We start from the raw sequence: 14,665 nt of genomic DNA on the forward strand, positions 1-14,665 counted from the left end.
ATTAGTAATACCTGCATAGTAATATCATACAAAATACTTGCCTAGTAATGTTACACAACAGTAATCAAGCATTTTTAAAATTTAATTTTGGACTAGGCAAGTATTTCTAAGGGAGCCCGGAGGCCCTTTTGTACTGAATAGTGACTGATATTTACAAGTAACGTTGTTGCAGGTTCGTCCTGAGGAACGCTGCAGGGTAGCGCCAGCGTTACCGTTTTGAGGAAAATGCCTTTCTTGCTCCTTCCTGAAAATGAACTTGAGACGAGTTAGGTTGCACCTGATTTTTGCAGACCTGTCTGTTGTAGTGGTGGAAATGAAAACTTATTCTACATGAACCGCCTCACATGTATGTTTGTTAATGTATTGTTAGTTGTTTCGGACATCAAACGGAGGGAGACGATCGTTATTTATTCTTATATTAACTGACGATGTAATACCTCAAGAGGGGCATAGCCCCCCCACCCATGCATGCTCCTTAACATTTTGGAAGACTGTGTCTAAATTCATTCCCGCATTATTATCGTAAACGATATTATCATAGATTAAAAAGATCCGTTCTCATTTTTTTCAGAACTGGAGGGGACGTTCCTCCTGCACGATACTTGGGGGAGCAGCTTTCACTTGCTCCAACTTTTATCCACCGGTTACGATTTACCTGCTTTTTGTGGTTAACTTTAATTTTAAATTTAATTATGCGTACACCTTATAAATGAAAGCTCTATCCATCTAGAGTGCAATGCACGCAATGAAATTAGAGTGAACGTTAAAATATAGTAAAGCATCTGTTACATTTTTGTGATACTGAGTTGAAATCAATAACACTGTGAGGAAAAACAAATTAATGACTAATAATTCTGTGATAGAACACAAATCAACAACTAATAACGTTGTTATGGGACATAAATCAACAACCAATGCGTTGTGAACATGACCGTAGGCAGGAAAAATTTTCGGGGATTAGGGTTCACTCATAATTGTTCCTATGGGCGTCGCAAAAAATTTGAATAATAAAAATAATAACAATAATAATTGTTAATATAATAATATCCTTTTAAAATTTCGTAAACTAATTAATTGCAAACGTATTATTATTATTATTATTATTGAGGAGACTTTTCACCTGTATCCACCACAAGTGTGAATATGCAGCACAAGTTTCATGCAGTGTATACTGAAATGCACAGTTATTATCTTTTGTTATTAAATTTTAGGTACCTCAAGAAAAAGCTTTAAAAGTAAGCGAGAAATTTTAGTCATATAGTTTATGTTGTTTGACCATCCACATAAAACTTAATTTTTGGAATTTTGAAAATTGTGCAACCAGTTATTTTTTGGATTAAATGGTAAAACATAACCTGGTGCCTGTATCGTAATCTCAATTTTTCGATCTAACACCGTTTTTCTTTGAATACTTTGTTCGAATACTAACAAACTGGACTCTATTTCCGTTATTAACAATAAAACTAACAAACGTTTTGCTATGTCAATTTGGGGGGAGGGGAGGGGGGTTTCTATAGACCAGTTCGATCTCACTTTCCGACGCTCATATTGTTCATATATTTACCAAACAGCATTATACAAGTATACAACCACTATGCACTATACAAGTATGTGTTTTATAGGACCGCATATAGGTTAAATGCATGTACTACCTGCATATCGAACCGTTGGGTGAAGGATACTGAATGTAACGCGCTAAGAAGCTGGATATCCTAGGTTTGAAATCTTATAAAGGGGGAATTTAAAAGTTGGAACGGGAATTTCGGGAAAATCACAAGGGAATTTTCAGCCTGATCCAGGAACAGCACTGGAAAGAGGACAGCAGAAGTGAAAATGAAGGTGTCGCATAGGTGGGCTGCGATTCTGAGAATTAAATCAGTTTCGCTCAAATTTCAGAATTCAAAACGTTTGAAAATTCTAGCTCGATCATTCCAGGATTGTCTCCTTGTTGTATTTTTGTGAAAATGCGAATAAATTTTTGAAAATGTCTTACAAAGTTTGGTTTCTGAACTTCCATTAATTCAACATGCCAGACGTTTCGCGGAAGGGGGGGGGGGGGGCTGTTCAACCTTAAAAAAAAACTCTAAATACGGCCATGGTTGTGAAGAACACAATACGACAATGGAAACATCTTGCATGGAACACAAATCAACAAACAATCCAAGATGGCTTGTCAAAGCTAGTTGGATAAGGCAAGCTGGTCTTACTTAACGCACACTTCTCAGACACCTTTCTTGGTTTGCACTATGTCATCTGACGTCAGGCTAAATGCATTTCGTTGTTATGTTAGGCTTTCTAGGCGTAGGACTCTTATCATAAATACACTGGATCTGATGTCACGAGTCAAAGGACGGTGCTTGAGCAAAAAAAATAAGTGTTTGAGAAGTATCCGATAAATGAGATCCACGGCAAGTATGATGCAAACTTGTTTCAAGCATACCTATTTCTGAGAAGTTTGGTTAAGTTTATTTATGACAAGCTTTCTGCAATCGACGTGCAGTAACAAGTTGGCTTGATTCAAGCCTGATTCAAGCCTATAGCTTGCCATTATACGCATGCTTGCAGCAAGCTTCTTTACTTTACATGGAAAACTTGTTTCAAGCATGAAGCAAGCTATAGTACAGCGTCTGTTGTTACGCAGGCTGTCTCCATTTCGACCCTCTTTCATAAACGATGCCCGAGCTGGCGGTGATCACAGGACCTCCAGTATGGCCGAGATCGAGAATGTGTGGAGCCCTACCTGCAAGTCACCCTGTGTGTCTTCATGGCACATTACGCAGGGGAAAGCTTTTCTTTTTTACCTTTAATATACAAATTAACTGTTCTATTAAAATATCAATTTTCGTATCATTTGAAAATATCTATCTAGGGTATTTGAATGGGTAGAAAAATCACTAATGCTAAATACCTACATATTTATATAAGTGAGTTTACATCTGGGATCAGCATTTATTTCTATTACTTTCTTTTGTTAGCTATGGGTATCGGGTCCAGCGTGAGTTGTCTGGGTCGCCGTCACTCAGGGGCCTCTGGGAACAAGAGAAGCCACGGAGACGTCTTCTTGTGTGGGACGGAACTCAAGTTCTCGAGGGATCAGCTTTCGAACCTCAATGTCCACTTCGCTCGACTGGACCACGAGGGCCATGCAGGTAAGGGGTTTACCTAGGCTAGTTCGAAAGATTTGTAATGGTCGTGGACGAACTGTAGCGAAGAGCACTTATATATATATATTATTAACACAAAAACATGCCTTTCACACTAATTTATTTCTTAGCTTCAGTATCCACAGGTTTTGCTTAGCTTAAAATCATAGGGATATAAGAGTTTTAACATTTCAGTCGTCAACAATATTGTCGCATTACTTTTGCTGTTTCGTAATTTTAACCAACCTTGTTAACATGTTGACATAGCCATTTTGATATTAAGTGGACACAAAACGTAACTTTATACATCTGACATATTCGTTTTGAAACATGTAATTCGGTAATGGTATTATTGTCAGTAACTATAAGTATAAAAATAACATATATCCGTTCAATTGATTAATTATATGAAAAATAGGTAAATTGGATAAAATTCACATCACATTAATTATGCGATAAATAGGTAAATGTGTATTTTATTAAAACATTCAAATGCTGACCAAGGCAAAATTGATTGTAATAAAAATATATACACTAAAAACGTATCGTTTTCATTCTCTAACAGGGTCTTCTTCAGATGAAGATTCACAATAAATTCCTTGTGTATATATTTTTTATACAATAAAGTTTCCCTTGGTTAGCATTTGAATGCTTTATTAACATGGAAACAAGGCTTCACAGTGTTACTTATATTTATGTATTTACGTAATTAATTATAATAATAATTATCGGCTAAATTCCGCATCTCTCTCTACATTCACTTTGTTTCATTAAAATGTATGCTTCAAGAATTGAAACAATGCTCTAATGAAGAGCATAATAATAAACACCTCCACCACCATTTGAACTACTCGTATTATATTCTTCTTAAGACACATACATAGATGTAAGAGATAATTAACAAAATGTCTAACTGGTATTTGTGCACCCTACTGCAGTCATTATTTTCTTTAAAATTAGCCAAATTTTTAATCAGAGTTATTTTCCACGTTTAGTTTTAGAAAATTCAGGTCTGTTCGGGTCCCATGTAGTTCCTTGTGGATGAAACTGCACTTTTCTTTGCGAAGAGCAGATGCAAATAAATGCAAAATAATAAAAAAGAAAAAATAAAGGGGGAGAATTTCCACTACTTAACGGGAAAGAAAGCAAGGAGGAAATGAAGATGAAGGAATGAAGGGGAAATTTCTCTCCAGGAAGATTTCGTGGAGATTGAATCCTAAAATGCCTGTCCCTCTGACGTCAAATGAACGAGCGAAAGAACTTACTAATTTCCGGATGGATTCCCCCTCTACTGAGAGAGAAAGGCTACAGAAGAAAAAGCATCGGAGAGATTTCTTGTCTCTCTCGGGTTATTTTTAAGAAAATAGCACAGAGTGGTCAGAATTCTTTCCGCGAGGCAGCATTTCAGTTTTCGAAAATGTAGAGGGAAAAATATAAGGTTCACTGGCGTTGCCACTAGCTATTCGAGGGTGGCTCTAGCCCACATGATATAGTCTCAGGCTACCCAAAATAGAGGGATAAAGAAAAAGTGACCAAGATATGCGGAGGAAGAAAGACAGAGGAAAACAGAGGAACAAATGAATGGCAAATAGAAATAAAGTGACCGAGAAAAATAAATAATCTCAGTAGTAACCATGGCTACCGAAGCATATTTTTACATTTAAAAATGTGTATGTAATTAATTTATGTAACAAATTCCTTGTGCTCTGTGAAAGGGCAGATGCCTGTTGTGCGCAGTGCAATAAATAAATAGCCCACGTAAAAATATTTTGTCCTTCCTCGAGCCTAAGTAAGTGAAATTCTCTGTAGACGGAACTGGGAGTGGGGGGAAAAGATGTTATTCAGAAATTTCCTTTTTTCACATTTGACTATCATTTGAAAGAAGTCTATTCCAATTTTCAATTGTCATTTTCAACAATAAATTCAAATCGAGAAAATATTTAAAGTTCCAGGATCATTATATTTCAACAACGAATTTAATATAAAATATTTATAATTCCAGAATCATAATATTTTCAACGATGAATTTAATACAATGAAAATTGTTTTCGTGATCCCAGAATCATTAATTTTTTCAACAATGAACTAAAAATCGAAGAAAAATATTTAAAGTTCCAGGATCATTATATTTTCGACAATTGATTTAGAAATGAAAAATGTATTTATAATTCCAGGGAAAAAGAAGTCTCTCTCTCTCTCTCTCTCTCTCTTCCTTTCGTCCCCTCTAGGGGAGAGAGAGAGAGAGAGAGAGAGAGAGAGAGGTAAAGAGAGAAAGCAGATATATATATATATATATATATAGCGTCGAAGCACGCTGCACTGCGCTACGAGAGTCGGCGAATTACAGAATATTACTTAAAGACAAATAGAACAAACACACCTTACAGCTAGCTACTACAAAGTTCAGAATAAACTTTTGCCTTACCTTTTAATCCGTTTAACAGCAATAATAAATAGAAATGTTGATAAAACAATATTTTCTGCTATTGAAATCTACGTTTTTCACATTACCGTAAAAGTAAAACAGCCTTGCAATCCTAGTGTAAAATTAATTTATCACGGACCACAATTTTGCGAACCAGATTTAAAAGAAGGCTCCTGCGATATACAAGTTTAGACTTTTTAGATCTTTAAAATACACGCTTGCATGCGGAAAAACAAGTAGTAGGTAATAATCAAAACCTAATTACAGAAATAGCTCATTTGAAGGTGTTTTCAAACGCAACATCTTAGGATTGATATTAGGAAGGCAATTAATATTTTGGCACATAAACTCTTATTCTTATGTAATATAAAATAATCTAAAAGTTAAAATAAATTTCAACTCAGTTATTTTGCCTGTGGTATTGTTTGATGTTGATAGATGGGTCCTTGCGTTAAAATATAAACTCAAATGAAGAGTTTTTGAAAATAAAATCATGATGAGAATATTTGAACTTGAAAGAGGAAAGAAAAACATGAGTGGAGAATGTTACATATACATTCAACTCTAAAGTTATTAGAGTAATTAAACCAGGAAGACTTTGATAGGCAGGAAATGTGGAATACATAGAGAAGGGAAGAGTTTACAAGGTCAGTGGCGGCATTTGTTTTATAATTTTTTGCAATTAAATAGCCTATGTCATAAATAGACTGAGAATATGTCCTAAGTTCTATTCCCGGTGGAGGCACATAGTGGTTCGGATCCCACTTTAAACTGTAGGTCCAGTCCCGATTAGCCTTACTGTGCACAAAGTGAACTTGAAACACTAAATCAATCAATAAAAATCAATCAAAATGCCCTAAACTGACCTTTTGGTTCCTTGGCCAACAAATTTAAGCTTTTACGTTTAAAAACAGTTTCAGGCAATTTCTGAATTTTATAGTGACTCTTTTTGCCTATTTTTGTCACAAATGTATTTCGAAGAAGCTTGCAGGAAAATTAAAAATCTGTCGATGTTCGTCAATTTTAGTGCCTATGTTGTATTTTTCGATGATTTTGCCTGACTAGTTTAGGAATTTTTAATACATATCGATCCTCACCCTGGTTACAAGCCCTTTCCTTCCTTATATTCTTAGTAACGATGTAATCACGGATAATGTAAGTTTCATATTCGAGATGTAAAGAATTATTATTATATATTTTGATAATACTCAGGCAGTGATTAAGTTGTGAAAATTCTTTAAGTGCATATTTATTAAATATTTTGTTTTCATAAGCACGGGTACTTCATTTCTGAAATAAAATATAGTAACAGGCAAATTATTGTTTGGAATCTAGCCCCTCAGGCCCATATATGTTGGCGCCACTGTACAAGATTCTTCTTGGGAAATATGTAGGAAGGTAAAGACGAAGTTGGAAGGTGATTCTTTGAGATGGATGTGTAGAATATTGGTAGGAATGCTTAATATTGGAATTCGAGACAGTTTTGTCTATTACGGTGAGAACTGGTTAGATATATATTTTGAATTATTTTTATTTAGAGGATCACATTACATCGAATAAATTAACTGAGAACAATTGAAACCGCAGGTCAGAGCCACGACTTCAGCCGGGACAGGGCGAGGGCAGCGGCGGAAGTTGTGGTGGAGCGGTTGGTGCAGCGGCTGGTCTGCGGAGCTGGAACCCTGGACTCTAGATTCGCTTCCAAGTTCCTGGTGACGTTGGACAACTCGAGGGAGAGGAACAAGGTAGGTGATGGATCTCGTGGCATTTGTAACTGCGGATGAAGTCCATGTCGCCACGGAATTGCCTCTAGGGATTTCCCCTTGTCCTACGTGATTGAGATTGAGTAACAAAAGGGTCAAGAGGTTTTAGCAGGGTTGTTAAAAGTACAGAAACCCATAAATTCTAACGGGTTCAATTGGGATCCTCAACAGGACCGGAACCTTTTCTACAGCAAAATTTAAATTCGGTCCAAGTTGCGTATTGTTTCATAGAAGGTATTTAAATTCATCCGAAAAAAAGGTTCATGGACCGCATTTAAATTCATCCGGGAAAAGAGGTTCCTGGACCGTATAAACCGATCCCGAAAGAAGGTCCCTGGACCGAATTGAAATACTTTACAGATAATAAGTTTCCTTACGGACTAGAACCCATTTACACTTGCTGATTTTCTCTTCCGGACGGGAATTGGATATATTTACAATTCCTGGAGCTATAACCCCCACCCCCACCCCCACCCCCACCCTAGGCTTACCATACGTCCGGGATTAGCCCGGACAGTCCTGGTTTTTTAGTGATGTCCGGGATTGCAAAATGTCCGGGGTCTTGAGAATCTGAACATGAAAATAGCTACCGGTATTGAATATTCACGACCAATTTTTAAGGTGTTCCAAAAGACTGATATTTCATGTACCAACATTTCTAAAATGGTTGACTTTGCTATGTCTTTGCCTGGAACATGTATCTGCTCCAGTTGAGAGAGTATTTTCAATTATGGGGAATATTTGGTCAGCTGAATGTTAAAATTAATTCAGAACTTTCATGTTGTGAATTTTATTATGTTATTAAAACAAACAAGCCATCTCTGAAATAAAGTCATGTCTAGTGAAAAGTTCAACTGAGTCAACTAACAGATAATGCTACCTAGAACAGAGAGGCTTCCTAAACATCAGAAAATGTATTATTCAATTAAACATTTGAAAATTGATTGATTGATTTTAGAAAAGAATGTTAATATTTTTTCTTGTACAATTTATAGTTTAATGTTCCAATAAAATGTAAAGGCTGTTAAGTAATTTCAATTTATTTTTGTAAAGAAAACTGAAATTCAGCAGTAACGAGTTGATCGCAAATATGTCCTGGGTTTGACCCAAAAAAATATGGTAAGACTACCCCACCCCCACCCCCACGCCCACCCCAGGATCCAGGAATCCATACATTGTAATGGATTCTATTGAGTTCCTTAACAGAACCGGAACCTTTCTTCTCAAACAATTTAAATTCGGTCCAAGTTGCGTATTGTTTCATTTCAATACGGAACTTGGACCCAATTAAACCGATCCGGAAAAAAGGTTCCTGGATAGCATTTAAAATTCATCTGAAAAAAGAAAGGGTTCCTGGACCGAATTGAATTCTTTACAAATAAAAAGATTACTTAACGGTCCTGGATTTTCTCTCCTGGACCGAAATTGAATTTATTTAAAATTCTTGGACCTTTAACGGCCCTGACTTTAAGCTATTTTGTGCAATATTAAGAGATACATTTTCATCAGTAATTGCAGCTGACCGAACAGAGGATGTATGAGGCTGGAACTAATGCAAATACACAGTGGCGAACACTCCCTTCGAAAGAGGTTAAAGGGAACTTCAAAACACCCACCCCTTCGTATATCAAGTATATGTGTATGTATGTAAGCATATATGTATGATATTTGATCTTTCTTTTCATACTAACTGTTTTAACAAAAATGTTCAACATCAGGTGACCTAGACAGGGATACCGCGAGCTACTCGTATGGACTGTTCGCCAGGGTTCAACCTGGTGTTTGGTTTATCTGTGGAAACATTGTTACAATATGAGGAAGCACTGTGCATTGTCCCTCCACCGGGTATCGAACCCGTGACTCTTTCATTGCAAGGCGGCGACGTTACCACTAAGCCATCGAAAGCCCAAGTGTGTGTGCGTGTGTGGGGATGAGAGAGAGAGAGAGAGAGAGAGAGAGAGAGAGAGAGAGAGAGTTAGTTGTTATTGACTCTTCGGAATTGAAAGGGGCATTCATACTGGAAGTTTATACTAAAAGATTCTATGCACGCTAGTGCATGACATCTGCACTGCTGACGAAATTCGTTTCACAGAATGTTTTGGACTTTCACAATATTTTACAATGACACCGATATTGTTTTCTAGCACATTCATTATTCTCATATAAATGTCTGAACAACAACTGCATATTGCGATCTAACCTACCGACCCATGTTTCTGCAAATGGCGTAGTTTCGTTAAACATATGATAGCCAATTGTTGCTAGCACCCATCGTATGAATAAATACATAAGGCAGTAAAGTACTTTTGGTTTAGGTGAAATTTCCATACATACACATATACTACTGAAACGTTACAAGTACTCTTATTCATGAACAAGACAAATATAACTTATCATCAGGAGATGAAAAGAAACGATCCCAAGTGGTTTCAAATACATAACTCGAGTGAAAGTATGAAAAATTGTAAATTTTATTATTTGAAAATATATCTGACGATTAGCAGGTTATGTTCAAATGACAAATTAACAATTATAGGTGAATGAAGTGATGTGAATTAATTAAGAAATAGGCAGCAAATGATGAATCAACAAATTAATGGATTAAGTTCTCCATAACACATGTATAAGCTGTTTGAATTGGAGAAAACTAGAGTTCAGAGTTCAAAACTTTCTATTTGTACAATTACACTTTATTTCTGAAGATTATTGCATATATGTCAATTCAAATTGATCAATATAATAGTAAGAAGAAGAAGCAAAAACACGAATATTTAACATATGCTTATAAAAATATCTCGTAGTTCTAGGCTTGCCAGTATAATTAGCTACTTCCACCTCATAACTTGTAAATCTACAAATCCTTGATAAAATGCAACATAATTATCATAGATCACATTCATTGATTTGCTTTACTTTACTTCGCTTTTGTGCCACTATTTGCTAATTTGCGAAGATGGGAATGAGTGATGATATCATGAATTTGATGAATGGACACACAAACATCCATGCCCATGCTGGGATTCGAACCCGTGACACCTGGCGTCGTAGCGCGATGTTCTAACCACTCTGCCACTTGGACCATCAGAGATCATATCTCTGAAGAGAAGAGACATTGTTTCTTCGTTCGAGAACAAGTTTTAAAATACTGAACTTGGTAAAGAAAACGTTGAAAGTAAGACGTAGTACAATTGGCCACAGACGTGTGCAGGGTACTCACAATTCTCTTTTTCACGTTTTACGTTGTTCAAAGCTACTACCTTAACTGATATGCAACCCATTTAACTGCCGCCAAAAAAAATCAATAAAATTAGGCAGAAATTACAACAAATTATGGGCCTCCCCGATGGCGCAGTGGTAGCGACGTCCCCTTGTAATCAAGAGGTCCCGGGTTCGATACCTACTGGAGTGGTTCGGATCCCACTTTAAACTGTAGGTCCAGTCCCGATTAGCCTTACTGTGCATAAAGTGGACTTAAAACATCATATCAACAACAACATTACAACAAATTACTTATACAGCATACCACATGGAAACCTATACATATTTTATTCCCCCTTTGTCTGTTCTTGTATTTGAATTCACAATGTAGGTTACACTGTCATCGTCAGTTCAAAGACAAACATTTCCTGTTTTTCATTATTCTTTGTTGCTTTCTTGTCTTTCTTCTGTGCCGCCCCCGTGGCGGAGTTGTTAGCACATCGCGCTACGATGCCAGGGGTCCCGGGTTCAATTCCTGGCCTGGGCATGGATGTTTATGAGTGTCCATTCGTCAATTTCATCATATCACTACTCATTCCCATCTTCGCAAATTAGCCAAAAGTGGCACAAAAGCGAAGTAAAATAAAAATCAACCAATCAAGTCTTTCTTCTGCTTCCATTTCGCCATAGACCACAGTAGTGTCCAAAACAAAACAACATGTTAACTTGAAAATTTATCTCCTGACAGTTTGTACCCGCAAATACAGCAACCTCTTTAGAAAATTAAAAACGCACTAATACAGGGTGCAGCACGTAAAGTTAGCCCCGTTCCGATCAGTATACAATATGTAGTACAGTACATTTGAAATAATAATGAAATATGTACTTACTGTTTACAATAGATATTGAAGTCACATTTGCATTGGGATAACATTTTTCGCATGACAGCTTGCAGTTCCGCATGAGAAATACTGTGCACTGTATGTGCGATATTGTCCTTCGGTTGCTGCAAGATAAGGGGAATTTTTGACATACACCTTCCCTTTCATGTTTCCCCAAAAGCGAAATTTGCATGTAGATAGGTCCGGAGACAGAGGCGGCCACAAGTCCTTGCTGATCAATCGGTCGTCTGGAAGCACGACTCCGATCCACTCCATGGACAGCGCGAAGGTGGGGCACGTTGCCCCGTCTTGTTGAAAATGGCAGTACTCCTTTTCGTAATCGGCCAACTGTGCATAGAATTCTTCGAATATTCTGAGGTTTACAGTGGTGTTTCGTGAAGAAGATTGGGCCAATAATGCGCTGGGCGGACACTGCACACCATACCTCCACCTTCTGTGGATACAGAGGTTGCTCGTGATAAAGACGGGGATTGTCTACTAATCGGAACGGGGCTAGTTTTTCGAGCCCCACACTATAGACAACCGTCCAACCTGTATAGTCTTCACCTATGAGTCAGAAAACATTGTGGGCGTTATATTCTCGATAGAAGCACAAACAGACAAACGCAATGACAGTCTTGCGGGAAGAATGCATTAAAGATGATCGGAAAACCACACACTATCACCCCTCAATTTCATAGCTGTACGATAAACTTGGCAACGCTTCATCACATGCTCTGACGTCACGCTACGTAATATCGAGGCCTCGTGTCCGAGCCAGGAGAATCTCGCGCCCACTTGGTCTCGGGCAGCGAAGCTACACACATAAACTGGGGAAATTTCTACTACAGTTAAGTATTCAATTAATATTTCCTATTACTATACAACATATACAGGGGGGGTGAACACTCAATTTAGGTGCCAAGAAGTAAAGGTTATTTACTGGTTACTTATATAAACGTTAGTGATGTTAGAATTCTTGTTATTAGTAAGTAGTATTTACTTGATGATGCTTTGGGTGTAATAAACATGAAATTGAAAATAATTTATAATTATTTACTAAGGTCTATTGCTCTCACTACAGGTACATAGTTGTATGGCTCTAGGAAATGGCGGCACAGTCGAACTATCCATTGCGTGGTACGATGTTCTCACGTAATTTGCTTCCTGTATAGAGGCAAAATACGTGGGGATGTCATAACTTGACCTCGGATTTTTAGGTTCTAAAAAATGTGCTTTTTGGTTCCTAAAATAGGCTCTAAAATTCCAAAATAGGTTCTAAAAAATGTGCTTTTAGGTTCCTAAAATAGGCTCTAAAATTCCAAAATAGGTTCTAAAAAATGTGCTTTTAGGTTCCTAAAATAGGCTCTAAAATTCCAAAATAGGTTCTAAAAAATGTGCTTTTAGGTTCCTAAAATAGGCTCTAAAATTCCAAAATAGGTTCTAAAAAATGTGCTTTTAGGTTCCTAAAATAGGCTCTAAAATCCCAAAATAGGTTCTAAAAAATGTGCTTTTAGGTTCCTAAAATAGGCTCGAAAATTCCAAAATAGGTTCTAAAAAATGTGCTTTTAGGTTCCTAAAATAGGCTCTAAAAATTCCAAAATAGGTTCTAAAAAATGTGCTTTTAAGTTCCTAAAATAGGCTCTGAAAATCCCAAAATAGGTTCTAAAAATGTGCTTTTAGGTTCTTAAAATAGGCTCTAAAAATTCCAAAATAGGTTCTAAAAATGTGCTTTTAGGTTCCTAAAATAGGCTCTAAAATTCCAAAATAGGTTCTAAAAAATGTGCTTTTAGGTTCCTAAAATAGGCTCTAAAATCCCAAAATAGGTTCTAAAAAATGTGCTTTTAGGTTCCTAAAATAGGCTCTAAAATTCCAAAATAGGTTCTAAAAATGTGCTTTTAGGTTCCTAAAATAGGCTCTAAAATCCCAAAATAGGTTCTAAAAAATGTGCTTTTAGGTTCCTAAAATAGGCTCTAAAATCCCAAAATAGGTTCTAAAAAATGTGCTTTTAGGTTCCTAAAATAGGCTCTAAAAATTCCAAAATAGGTTCTAAAAATGTGCTTTTAAGTTCCTAAAATAGGCTCTGAAAATCCCAAAATAGGTTCTAAAAATGTGCTTTTAGGTTCTTAAAATAGGCTCTAAAAATTCCAAAATAGGTTCTAAAAATGTGCTTTTAGGTTCCTAAAATAGGCTCTAAAAATCCAAAAATAGGTTCTAAAAATCCGAAAATATGTTCTAAAAACCTTAAATTAGGCAAAAAAATCCTGAAATAGGTTGCAAAAAGACTTAATTTGGTACAAAATTCCTGAAAAATACTGATTAGATACAATCGTTAAAAACAAAATTTCACAAGAACCGTAATAACCAAATATTAATTTTCTCAACAAAATTTTTATTTCTTTATATCATTTTCAAAATTATCTACAAATTATATAATACTGTACTTGTTCTGTAAGAGAAAGTTACTTGTTGGTATGAAAAATGTATTACGTATGTATAATTTGCTGCACAATATCAGGGTGGCTACTCACTTGGAATTCCTTCAATTCCGGGAATTATGCGTGAATTATTTGGTCTGGAAATTATTCATGAATTTTGGCAGACATGAAAAAAGGTACAACTGGATGTTTTTTTCTATTCTAATTTTTATCCGTAGTTGTGAAAAATTGCAATTTTTATTAATCCAAATCCCATTAAATTTATACATGTTTATAAATGCCCTGAGGAAAGTTTCTCTCAGTTTAGCTTTTATTTTATTTTTTTTAGGAAGAAAAAGAAAGCTACATGGAAAATAAAACAAAATTTTCTCAATCCGTTAACTTTGTTAGTGTCTTTTGCAGAACAATCTATCTGACAGACGGAAGATTATTACAAAGTAATATATCTTGAAGTTGATTTTGTAAATTTTTTGGTACATTGGAATCATACAAACCCTTTACATTTTTAATATTTTTGTGTGGTGGAAGGGAGGGTGAGAGGCGGTAATACGTAAGGTTGGAATAGAGAAAACATCTGTTTGTATCCTTGAATTTTTGGAAAGTTCGCCTTGAAAACCAGGAATTATACTTGAATTTTTCATGGTCCTATTGACCACCATGAATCCTTTTGCGTTATCCACACTCAAACTCCACCTCTTGTCTGTGAGGATCATTTCATGTGCTGAAAATTATCTTTCAACAGAAACATAGTCAGTAGTGCGATTGTAATCAAGGGGTTCCGGGTTCGATAACCGGTGGAGGCACATAGTGGTTCGGA

At 36.2% G+C, this 14,665-nt stretch overlaps 1 protein-coding gene across 2 annotated transcripts in view; it reads left to right on the forward strand.

The window, feature by feature from the left end:
* Positions 1-14,665, forward strand: part of LOC145986392 (uncharacterized) — a 130,405-nt gene that overhangs the window by 53,453 nt on the left and 62,287 nt on the right. For both annotated transcript variants that reach the window (XM_083120345.1, XM_083120347.1), the window contains exons 2-3: positions 2,976-3,149; positions 7,156-7,313. In XM_083120345.1, coding sequence (XP_082976471.1) covers positions 2,978-3,149; positions 7,156-7,313 — 330 coding nt within the window. In that variant the 5' untranslated portion in view covers positions 2,976-2,977. The remainder of the gene's footprint in view (positions 1-2,975; positions 3,150-7,155; positions 7,314-14,665) is intronic.

This window comes from Lepisma saccharinum, chromosome 4 (genome assembly GCF_977018435.1).
Source record: "Lepisma saccharinum chromosome 4, izLepSacc3.1, whole genome shotgun sequence".
In the NCBI taxonomy this organism is placed as follows: Eukaryota; Metazoa; Arthropoda; class Insecta; order Zygentoma; family Lepismatidae; genus Lepisma; species Lepisma saccharinum.